This window comes from Mercenaria mercenaria, chromosome 4 (assembly GCF_021730395.1).
Source record: "Mercenaria mercenaria strain notata chromosome 4, MADL_Memer_1, whole genome shotgun sequence".
In the NCBI taxonomy this organism is placed as follows: Eukaryota; Metazoa; Mollusca; class Bivalvia; order Venerida; family Veneridae; genus Mercenaria; species Mercenaria mercenaria.
This window is the reverse complement of record NC_069364.1, coordinates 42,671,835-42,684,633: the sequence shown is the minus strand read 5'-3', so window position 1 is coordinate 42,684,633 and position 12,799 is coordinate 42,671,835. Positions and strand designations below refer to the sequence as shown.

Genomic DNA, 12,799 nt, shown 5'->3' with positions numbered 1-12,799 from the left:
CAAAAGTACCAGAAAATATTCAAAACAAAAGAAAACAAAAGAAAACAAAAAAGAAAAGACTAAATAATGTTTTTAACGCTAGCATGTGTTTGGATTACTTAAACGTCTCAAAAGTGAACATTTACTAGAAGCAGTGTAAAATTCCTTAGAAGATAATTCTTTAGTCCTCTGTAAATTCAGTTTATATAAGCGTCCTTTTAGAAAGGTTGTTCCTCAGAACTGTTAAATAACTCTGACAAGCATCTCCATTTAGTAATCTGTGATAAAATTATGAAAACAAAGGACGAAGCACCAAGAAAAAAACATGATAAAAAGTCTAGTCATAACAAAAGCTACGAGAGAAAAGTAATGGAAATATACAAACGAAATGCAGCTAAATAACGCGTGAAAAGAGATACCTGTAAAATTCTGTGTCATAGCGAACACTTATTCAGCTTCACTTCTCTCTAACGGAAACCAACCAAAGAAATAGAAAATAATTGAACGTGATTGTAATTAGTCAATTTCGATTCTCTTCTCTCTCAGTTAGTAAATGCGTATAAAGATCATTAGTTGTGAATATATTTTTGTCAACAAACAATGCAAGAGAAAGCCGTCTATTCAGATTATTCCGTCATCATGCAAATATAATAATGGACGTCATCATTACAGGCAAATAATAAAGTAATCTCTATAAAAAGGGTTCAGTGTTGACTCTTTGTGAATAGAGAGTTTCTTATAAACATTCACGATCGTTTAAGAACCACGCAAAAAGCAGTTATAGTAAAATTAATTGACATTTTGACACTAATATAAATGATACAGTCAATTAACTTCCATAGCGAAACCCGTCCAAGTATTAATTTTATATTTGAAAGCCTTGTTAGAATTCCCAACTTATTGGCAATGAATGTAAACATTCATATCATTGGACAAATTGATTTCTGTTATTACTTATGAAATGAACCACTGTTTTGTGAATCAATGGCGTATAAATACGTTTTTAAGTTACCGTAATATTCGAAGGAAGGACTTGTTGATAACGGTTGATTTTCTAACAAATACACTCAAAGGATTTTGACTTGATATTTACAGATATGGATAACTTAGAAAGTAAAAATGACATATCTGGAAGCATTAAGCCAAGTAAATGCATGGCTCCGGTTTCACACACATATAAAACAACAACGCTTTCTTTTTAAGTTTCAAGTTTATTTATTATCTCTTGCAGACCGTAGAATTATGCAGAAATTAATATTAGCGTATAAAGGAAATAACGGACTGCTTCCCGATTACCTTATAGACATTTTTCCTCCAACAGTTCACAATTCTAACAACTATGAACTTAGAAACAACACTAATTTTGTAACATTGCCTAGACGTCTCGAAATTTACTCAGAATCAGTTATACCCGATTCAGTAAAACTATGGAATAACCTTGACCTCCCGACACGCAATGCTAACACCCTTACATCTTTTAAGAGCAAATTGAAGAGTAAATTTAAAACTCCAATTGTTCCATCTTTTTATCTAATAGGAGAAAGATTCTATAATGTAGTTCAAACTCGTATTAGAAACCGATGCAGCAACTTAAACAATGATTTATTTTATAACCATTTACGAGACTATCCCGATTGCTCTTGTGGACATGGTATTGAAGATGCGGACCATTTCTTTTTTAAATGTAGCCATTATGCCGATGCTCGTCGATTGTTATTTATCAATACTCGAAGATTTCATCCTCTTAGTACTCACAAATTACTTCACGGAATTGATTCACTTACTATTGAGGAGAACAAATCTTTGTTTTTAGAAGTACAAACTTATATAAAACATACACATCGTTACTCTAGCACTGCCTCCTGATCGTTTGACTATATATCTGTTTTGAAGGCTCTGGGTTGGGCTGCGTGTGGGAATTCGGCAGCGGATGCGACGAGGTGCACTGATTGATTTTATGCTTGTCTGTGTTAGTTTTATTGTTGTTGTTTTTTTTTTTGTTTTTGTTTTTTTCGATTGTTTTTTTTTTGCCTGCTTTTCTTCTATTTAATTTACTGTCTTAACTCTTCTTCTATATAAGTAAGTTTATATCTTAAAATTATATTTTGTCAAGCATATTTTTTTCCATTCTAGTCCAAACAAAAATCCGCCATTTAGTTTAATCTAACATTAATTTGACATCCAGGGACGGACCGATTTCTAATGTTGGCAAAACTTGTGGTCCAACCCTTTTGTATTATCGCACATTCGCAAAGTTACTGAATACTTTTTAATGTACAGTAGTAATATATATGTCTTGTATAATGATAGTTTGCTGTTGTATATATATTTACATATGTATCTGTATAATATTGTCCTGTTGTACATTACCATTATGTGTTGTGTGATGATTACAATAAAATATGATTAAACTGAACATTTATTAAATCCATTAGACTCATAAGCCCATTACATGTATGACGAACAGTGAAAATTGCAAATACATAACACATATAAATCATACATTCCATTTCGGAGAAGGTTATATTCATATCAAGAACAAAATGTTATATACTAACACATGATTAAGACTTTTAGAAAATAATGTGATTAACAGGAAAAAACGTTATTCTAATTCGAGGTAAGAAATATAACTAGCCTACTAGATGGGAATACAAATTGCAGTCAACCTTTATCAAAAATGAAAATCCAGTGGTTAACATGTTCGCTATTCACATGTATGGTTAATCTTTAAAAGATCTTTAACTAAATGTTTTAGTCACAAAGACAATGAAGCAATAACATATAACAATGTGACTAAGTCTTTGTCTTTCTTGGTTGCATTCTATGCTTCCAAAGGATCTTTTTACAGATATTATTAACTATCACAACAGCAATCTTTAAGTGCCGTGTGGCGGCTGTAAAAAGTCTCCCCGTACTTAGATTCAGTGTTGTTACATTTTCTGGTCCTTTGGGATCATGGAGTCCATTCAACTTATGTATAAAAAGAGTTCCGCTTAAGCCGGTGCTAGTGGGCATAAGAGGTGTTGCACATTTCATTACCTCTCATGAATAGACTCAATCAAACCGAGTCTGCTATTGTTCTTCTTCGTTGCATTCTATGCTTCTAAAGGATCTTTTTACAAGGGTTTAAAGAAAGTTCACGTGTTTAGCAAGGAGTTACATGAATAACCAATTAAACCAAGTAATACTTATAACTTTTATTTACTCTGTCCTGTGACTTTCACAGTCAGTTTCAAACATAATTACACTCAGTTAACATATGCGGTCCGTGTTAAACTCTATCGAATAATTGCTATTGCTATTCGTTTTGCTACACCAATTATTAACACCGTTCATATAAAAACCGGATAAATAGCAATGTCTCATTCCCATCGATTTTACGAAATCAAATCCATTGAATTCTGGTATCTAATGTCAAGAATATACGTTGGCGCTCTGATGCGCGTGACGTCTACCGATATTTGTACGTTACGTCTAAGACGTCATTTCCTTCTTACTTTTGTATATATATACAATAAAGGTACGAACCTGGAAAGACGTGTTATTATACATCGCCTTATTACTTCCCGATATTGGTGCCGTGAACAAACTTCAAGGAAATGGAGAGACTAATTTCAATCAGAGAGGGACATAGAAGAGTTATTCAGCAATATTTACAGAGAATTGAAACCGCTAAACAAGATCCGACGCCAACAGCATTTAACACGATATTACAAAACATTCGCAATAAATTAGAAAATGTGCGAGAACTTGATCAGAAGATTATAGAAGTTATTGAGCCATCTGAGATCGAGACAGAAATACTAGAGGCAGAGGAATACACGTTGAATATAGACATAGAAATAAGCAGTCTGGAAGATTTTAGAAGATCACAAGGCTTTAACCCAGACAGAGAGTTATACCAACCCAACAGCGAGCCAGGACTTCAGCTGATACCCGGTATACAGAATTCTCAACAAACTGTGAGTTCAAGTTTTTCTCAATCCCATAAACTTCCAAAATTATCACTTCCAACATTCTCAGGTGACTTACTTCAGTGGCAGACATTCTGGGATTCGTATGAATCTTCGGTACATAATAATCCGACCCTTACAGATGTACAAAAGTTCACTTATTTGAAAGCTCAGATAGAGGGTATTGCAGCCAACACCATAGCAGGTTTTGCACTCACAAATGCAAACTACACAAGAGCGGTCGACCTACTTCATGAAAGGTTTGGACAAACACATAAGATCGTACAAGCATACATGCAAGCCTTATTGCAACTTCCAGCGCCGAGTAATAACCTAAACAGTCTGCAAAGATATTACGATCAACTAGAGTCATACATTCGCGGATTAGAATCACTTGGTCAGTTTCAAGAGACATATGGATGTCTGCTTGTACCAGTAATCATTGGGAAACTTCAGATGGAAATAAGAAAGAATTTAGCAAGGGAACACGGAAGCGATAGCTGGATTTTAGCAGATCTTCGGAGGGCAATTCACAAAGAAATCACAATCATGGACGTAGGACAAACGACAGTGACACCGGAAGTACACGATCCTACTGCGTTGTTCTTCGCCGGAACTAGACAAAAATCAAAGACACCAAACTACAAAAAGACAGATACTATCAAAACTAGTAACATAAAAGCATGTATATATTGCGATGAAGAGCATTTGCCGAACAATTGTAACAAGGTAACTTCTTTTGAAGCACGGATTGAAATTGTTAAAAAGAAAAAAATGTGTTTTAACTGCTTGAGGAACCATCAAGTTTCAAAATGCCGATCTAACAATAGATGTCGCAATTGTAAAAGGAAACATCATACCAGTATCTGTGAAAGTGGTTTTACACAGTCTACAGAGACAACACAGCAGACAGATAAACGTGACACAGCTATGCTGCACTCTGCGATACAGTCTACACCTAATGTATTACTGAAAACAGCCATAGCACAAGTATGTTCTAATCAAGTCAGCACCGAAGCTAATATTCTGTTTGATGAATGGGTGCAGCGTTCATTTATCACCGACGAATTAGCTGACCGATTGAAACTTACCCGTGGAAATATTGAGACTATTCACTTGACGTCATTTGGAGATTCGAACCAGTCTGTTAGACATATGAACACTACAACAGTCTATCTACTAACAGATGCCGGAAAAAGGATTGCCATTCAAGTCCTAATTGTCCCGACGATAGCAGTTCCGCTAAGAAACCTACAAAACAACGTTACCAACTTACCTTACCTACGAGGGCTGAAGTTAGCACATCCTTTAACAGACGATAATTCATTTGAAATTTCACTTTTGATTGGCGCAGATTACTTTTGGGAGATTGTACAGAATCGAGTAGTTCGTGGAAATGGACCTACCGCTGTCAGCTCAAAGATTGGTTACCTCCTGTCAGGACCACTTCCAATGTCACCCCCTACGCCTACAACAAATCACATTCTGAATGTATTTACTTCGCCGCCTGATGTCAGTCAATTAGAACAGTTTTGGAAATTAGAGTCAATGGGGATAGTGTCCCATGAAGAAGATAATTCTACTAAAGAATACCTTCAACGATACCAAGATTGTTCTATAACGTTCAAAGACGGAAGATATTCTGCCATGTTACCATGGAAACCTCATGCCGCGCTACCAACCAATTACAATATCACTAAGCGAAGGACAGAGAACACTATTCAAAGATTGCGACAAGAACCTGAGATGTTGAAAAAATACGGAGAAATCATAGATGAGCAGGAGAGGAGAGGTTTTATAGAGAAAGTTCCTCACACACAGATCCCGTCCCATAATGTACATTACATTCCTCATCATGGAGTCAAGAAAGATTCAACAACCACTCCTATTCGTATTGTTTACGATTGTAGCTGCCGACAGTCAGGTGACATGCCCAGTTTAAATGATTGCTTAGGATCGACACCACCGGTGCTGAATGATTTGACAAGTATTCTTGTTCGTTTCCGTCTACACAGATATGCCGTGTCTACTGACATAGAAAAAGCATTTTTGCACGTGCAATTAGATGAGAATGACAGAGATTTTACGAAATTTTTGTGTCTGAGTGACCCAAATGATGCCAATAGTCAGTTAGCTACCTACAGATTCAAATCCGTTCTTTTTGGCGCAACCTGTTCTCCGTTCATCCTAAGCGCGAAAATACTGAGACATCTCCAAGAAAACAAAAACAACTGGGTCAGTGAAATCATAAAGAGAGACTTGTATGTAGATAACATATTGACGAGCTTTCCTCTAGAGTCAGATATCATTGTTTTCTTCCGTTGTACTCGAACTATGATGTCAGGCGCAGGTTTCAATCTAAGATCTTGGACTTCAAACAGTCAACGTGTGCGGTCAGTTGCTGCAACAGAAAATGTTCTCCAGACAGACAAAATCACCAAAGTACTAGGTATGCTATGGAACACGGACACAGACGAATTGTCATTTCAAAACAGATCCATCCGCATTTCGGCGTATACTACCAAACGTGAAATTCTACAACAGACGTCCAGAATATATGACCCACTAGGTCTGTTGAGCCCAGTTACCATCCGTGCAAAGATCATGCTACAAGACCTCTGGCAATATGGATATACCTTGGATGCTCCATTACCAGACGACATACAACAAAGATGGTCAATCCTTGCTAGAGATTTGAACCTGATTATGAAAACAAAATTCCCGCGTCACTACTTTCCAAATACTTACGTAGCAGAAGACAAGAACTGTGTAACAGACGACAACTATAGTGTAACAGACGACAGTTGCAGTTCAGCAGACATGAATACCCTTCACATCTTCGTTGATGCCAGTATCCAGTCTTACGGTGCGGTAGCCTATCTATGCGGTAATCAGAAATCTACATTCGTTATGGCGAAAACTCGTGTAGCACCTCTGAAAACATTAACGTTACCACGATTAGAACTTATGGCCGCAGTGGTGGGAGCGCGTCTCGCAAATCATTTACAACATGCGTGTTCAATTGATTCTGGAAATATATACCTGTGGTCAGATAGCCAAAATGTTCTACACTGGTTACACACAACGAAGCCATTAAAAAGATTCGTTGAGAACAGAATTCGTGAAATCAAGGAGCTGACGGACGTGCGACATTGGAGATACTGCCCCACCCATGACAACCCTGCCGATCTTCAGACACGTGGTATATCTGCAAAACAGTACAATAATAGCCTTTGCTGGAAGTCAGGTCCTTCATGGATCAGTAAACCTTCAAAATGGCCGACTTGGAATTTACAAGACACGTCAGTGATGACAGCAGTGACAAATGACACCCTAGAATACGGTTTAGGTAACCTTTTATCACAGCACGACTCAGAAACAATAACTACACTCGGACTGCATAACATCATCAACATAAGTAAATTCAGCAAGAATATGAAGCTTCTAAGAGTTACGGCATATGTACTTAGATTCGTTAACAATTGTAGAGCATCTGGTCGTAAAATATCAAATCCATTAACAGTTGCAGAACTACAAAAGTCTGAAAAGTTGTGGATTCAGAGTTGTCAGGTTACAACATACAACAATGAAATATCAAACCTGAGTTCCAGCAAAAATTGCCTTCCACTCGTAAAACAACTACGTCTGTTCTTAGATGGTGAAGGTTTCGTTCGTTGTGGCCGAAGGATTCAAAACGCACCCCTTGGTAAAATGACAAAATTCCCGTTTTTACTACTTACAAAACGCCTACTTACTCATCTTTTAATACTGGACGCTCATGAAAGACAATTACATCCTGAAGTGAATGATACGATTACTTATCTACGTCAAAAATACTGGATTCCCTCGATTCGCCAGAGAGTTCGTGCCATACTCAGGAAGTGTGTCATTTCATTTTTGCCGGAAAACGGAAGGGAAACCATACAACGCCCCAGATCCACCACCTCTACCTAGATATAGAGTCGACGATGCTCCACCATTCTCAGTCACAGGAGTTGACTTTACCGGCGCTTTGTACGTGAGAGATAATACCGGATGCGAAACTAAAGCCTACATCTGCCTGTTTACTTGTGCATCGACCAGAGCCGTTCACCTAGAAGTTGTGTCTGACTTATCAGAAGAATCATTTTTACAAGCGTTCAGGAGATTTTGCAGTCGTATGTCCGTACCAAATATCATGATATCAGACAATGCTTCGACTTACATGGCTGCGTCCAACCATATTAAACGTCTGTTTGAATCAGACTCACTTCAAGAAACACTCAGCCACAAGGGTACAAAGTGGCAATTTATTCCTAAACGTGCACCTTGGTATGGCGGATGGTGGGAAAGACTTATTGGTTCAACAAAAAGATCACTAAAAAAAGTACAAGGTCGAGCGTATATAACTTACGAAACACTGCAAACAGTTGTGACGGAAGTAGAAGCCGTAATGAATGATAGACCACTTACATACATCACTTCCGATTCATCAGATCCAGATCCTCTTACGCCAGCCCATCTACTCTACGGCCGAAGATTGACCATGTTACCATATCAAGACGTAACCGATACACAGATCACTAATCCAATACTTAGTGATACATCAGGAATAACGAAACGAGCAAGGGTCCAGAAGAATCTCATTGACAGCTTCCGGGAAAAATGGAGACACGAGTATCTCACTGCTTTACGTGAGAACCACCAAACGACAGGAAACAATCATCAGACGATAAGAGTAGGAGATGTCGTTCAAATCCATGATGAAAAATCACGTTCTCAATGGAAACTAGCAGTTGTAGAAGACCTTATAACTGGAAAAGATGGTCTTGTACGTGCCGCGACAATCAGAACGAACAACTGTGTTACAAACAGAGCTATCATTAAACTTTACTCATTAGAAGTGCAATAAGAGTGAAAATATAATCAATGCAAAGACACTCACCAGAGAAACTGTTCTTAAGCAAATTTTATCAGTTTATGTATTTCAGAAGATAAAGACTGTACTTCATATCATTTTGCGGCCCCCAGAAAGCGCCAACGTATATTCTTGACATCTAATACAAGAACAAATCGCAGCGGGTTTAACACGTTAGTTTTAAAAAATTGTGAGCTACAAATGAATGAATCGCTTCCGGAGTTGATGATAGTAGTCACAGCTCTTTGCATTTTCATAACGAAATGATCTTTATACGTAAATGTTAGTTTCTTCTGTGGAAAGAATAATTCGTCTAAAATACATATTTTTAACAAGCTACAAAATGTATTAATCTCGCTTATAATATAAATGAGCAAAGAAATGTGGACTGTTACTGAAATATAGGCTAGCTGTTTGTCCGAGAATATGTTTGTTTTTACTACATGTATATTTTTATTTTCAGTCAATTCATTCTATGAAATTTGTTAAATTGCTATAAATTATCATTACAATCGGCAGTAAGAGAAGTTAACAATGTTATAACTATGAAGAGAAGTAATCTCCCATAAGTATATGAAGTGAATATCAGGAGTGTTAAGTAATAAAGACGTTCATAGAATTTAAATTTGATAAAAATGGTAAGCGGAAGAAACTGTACAATATAAGGCCGTCCGTTTTGACTAATTTATTTTACAAGTTTTCCAATTTAACAGTATTTTAGTGTCAATTGATCTTTTGTCCTTATGATAAAGGTACCCGCCCACAGTTTGGGTGAAATTTGTCAAATGTTCAAATGCAAGAGGAATGTAATTTGTCTGCATTATTTCAAAAGCGTTGCAACGGTTTATTACCTTCTGCACAATATTTTTATTTATTTATTAGAATAGCTTGAAAAATCCTAAGCCAAATGCTTGTACCACTAGACACTTCCAGAGTACTCACTTTTTATGGATTTTTGAGATAATTTTTTTCCCTTAAAATGTATAGGTTATTCCATTTAAGATATAGAGTTAACCGCTGGCAATTCCTATTCAGTACAAACTGACTTTTGTGCAATTTTAGAGATAACCCAATAATTAATAAATGTCGATAACAATAAAGTAAATGACATTTGTTTGTTTTTTTGTAAAAGAATGTTGCTTTTTTTTTTGTTTTTGTTTTTTTTGGGGGGGGGGGGTGTGGGCGGGGGTTCGTATGTTTTATTTTGTACAAATACACAACAAAATGTGACAGTCAAGGAAATAAAAGTAATTAAATTATCTTCTTTTTTTCAGACATTGTGGAGAGCTGTTAACTGTTAAGAATTTTTGCACACTGTTTTCCTAAAAGTATTTCATGGCTTTATGTTAATTTCCCACTTGGTTTATTCTTTGTAAATCTGTAATATAATATTCTTTGCAGAGGTAATCATAACTAAGTCAGTTCTGGTATTTTGGTCTTTACTACTGTAAAAAAATTCCTGGGTGATAGTTTTGATGAACTACTAAAAAAGCCAATAGTTCAGAAGTTGAATTAATTGAAATTTCCTTTGTTACCAAAAAAAAACAACAGTATAATTATCATCATCAACAACAGCAACTACAAAGAGAAAGAAATAAATACACATATAATATAATCATATGAACATAAAAAAAAGTTTCTGTATGAACTGCAACAAAAAAAAACAACGAAAAATAAATTCAAAAGTTCAAAAGTATGTAACTTAAACATACAGGATAGGCATGTCAGTCTGTTGACTGTATACAGTACAACCTCTCCAGAGCGGCCCTCTCTTAAGAAAAAAAACCTCTGTAACGAAATCATCAAACTTTCCCTTAGCTGAAATATACTGTCAAATTCATCTATCAAGAGCAACAACCTCTACATAACAATCAATATTTGTATCTCCCTCTGTTGCTCTACAGAGGTTGCACTGTACGTTCCATATCAACTTAAGCAATTACTTTTACTATTGTTTGTTCCTTGACATTTACGTAGCTGCCAGAAACAATAAAATTGCTTGTTAGTAATTATAAATGTATTATTTTTCAGCCAGAGTATCGATGTGTTTGGAGACTTTATCATTACTGACTAAACAACTAGAGAGAACATAAACATAGCACTTGTTTTTGTGACCTAACTTATTGTGTTTGACCATTAAATAATATAATATGTGCACTTAATTCCAGTGCCCCAAGTAAAATTCTTTAATTTTACTTTATCTAGATTATTGTCATATATGATTCGATTGGTTGAAAGTCAATACGGACGTTTACTAAGAAGTCAGGATTCTGTGTTTGTATTAATTTAGACGGATTGATATATATCTTATTCTACTGATTTCAGAAGCAAAATTGTGAATTTATTTTCCAAACGAATTTGAGTGTTTCTTACTTTCAAAGACCTATTACTTCCAAGTCAACAATAATTGAAAAGTACATGTATGTTCAAAAGCATTTCAGTTACAAGTTTTATGAATTCAATTCTAGTCAATGCGGCCAGTTTCTATTAAAAATCATCAAGAACACTGGCAACCCTGGCATAGTTGTGCAATTTACCTGCTTAATTTTTTTGCACAAATTTTACTTAAACATAAGTGATTGTTAGGAATAGTAATACAGAAAAAATACTTCTTTTAAACTGCGTAAAAAGCTCATATTACAACATTAGCTCACAGGTTAAGCCATTTTCCCCTGATAGCTGCACTATCTGTAATCCGTTGATGACAAACTGAAATAAACAAGACTTTCTAACAGACGGTATCAGTCTCTTGAGTTTTATTAAACCGACGTTCCAGCATTTTTCTTTCCATTAATAATTGATCTTATAGACTTTGTCTTTGCTTTTTCTGTAAATATACCAGTATTACATCTTCTTTTTCAACGGTTCAATTTAAAGAAGTGTTACTGAGAAATTATTCTACACTGTGTTAAAATGTGAAGTACTCTCTTACCCATATAGTAAACTGCGAAAAATAGCAAGTTTAATTCATATTTACGAGGGTCCTGCAAAAAGTTTTGTAACTAATGGGCTTCCATAGCTTTATCCCAGGTAGTTTTAAAACGCTTCATTGCACTTGAATGGTGTGTTCAATAGCTAACGATATCCGTTTATTTCATGCAAATTGCTTTTCAAATGACCGAGTTATTTTAAACTGAAATACATACAGTCATATACACTGACCAATTTACTTGTCAAATTGTAAAACGGACGAAAAGACTGAAATTGGTAGCTTTATAGATTCACAGCAAATATTTGATGAATTGTATGGTGTATATGGACCTCAGATCATTTCAATCCGCACAGTTTTTAGGTTGGTTAACTCTTTTAATGATGGGAAATTATCTGTCAAAGATGATACCCGTTCTGGTAGGCCTAAAACCTCTGTGACCAAGGCAAACATCGCTGCTGTAAAAGCTTTGGTCCTAAAGGATGCGCGATTGTTGGTGAAAGATATTGTCAGTTTTACTGACATATCAGAAGGCAGATTGCAAACAATTTTGAGGAAAAAGTGTTTTGACCTGTGAATTGCTTGCGCTAGGTGGGTACCTCATTTGCTCACTGTGGAGCAAAAGAAAGAACGCCTTAAATGTGCCCGTGAATTATGAGAAAATACAAAGGCTGTGATAGTCGAGTTATTTCTAACTTTGCTAACAGGTTATGAAACTTGGGTTTGAGCCTCATAGAAGGGCTGATAATAAGCAATGGAAGCTAAGAGAGCATAAGTTAGAAAAACAAGAGCTGTCACTCATGGTGACAAATGCCCCCGCAGCACCTTGACCTTTGATCTGGTGGCTTTGACCTTTGACCTGGTGACCCCAAAGTCAGTAGGGGTGGTGTACTCAATAAGTACTATCAGCATGTGAAGTCTGAAGGTCCTGGGTGAAGTGGTTCGCGAATAAAGTGCCTTCATGCAAAAAGTTAACGTTGTGACGAACTAACGAACGGACGGACAGTTGAAAACTAATATGCCTCCCTTCGGGGGCAT

The 12,799-nt window shown here is 36.1% G+C and overlaps 1 protein-coding gene across 1 annotated transcript; it reads left to right on the top strand.

Annotated features, from left to right (window-relative positions):
• The first annotated feature begins 3,581 nt into the window (after nucleotides 1–3,581).
• On the top strand, nucleotides 3,582–8,826 carry LOC128556606 (uncharacterized). The gene is made up of 2 exons (XM_053542155.1): nucleotides 3,582–7,599; nucleotides 7,850–8,826. Exons 1-2 carry the CDS (start codon nucleotides 3,582–3,584, stop codon nucleotides 8,824–8,826), a joined length of 4,995 nt encoding a protein of 1,664 aa, XP_053398130.1.
• The last annotated feature ends 3,973 nt before the right edge of the window (nucleotides 8,827–12,799 follow it).

Bases quoted from the DNA above. Each gene is read 5' to 3' on its own strand.
- LOC128556606 (XM_053542155.1), top strand. From the start codon at position 3,582: ATGGAGAGACTAATTTCAATCAGAGAGGGACATAGAAGAGTTATTCAG. The intron at 7,600-7,849 runs GTTTCGTTCGTT...GGAAAACGGAAG, and splicing joins TCTGTTCTTAGATGGTGAAG to GGAAACCATACAACGCCCCA.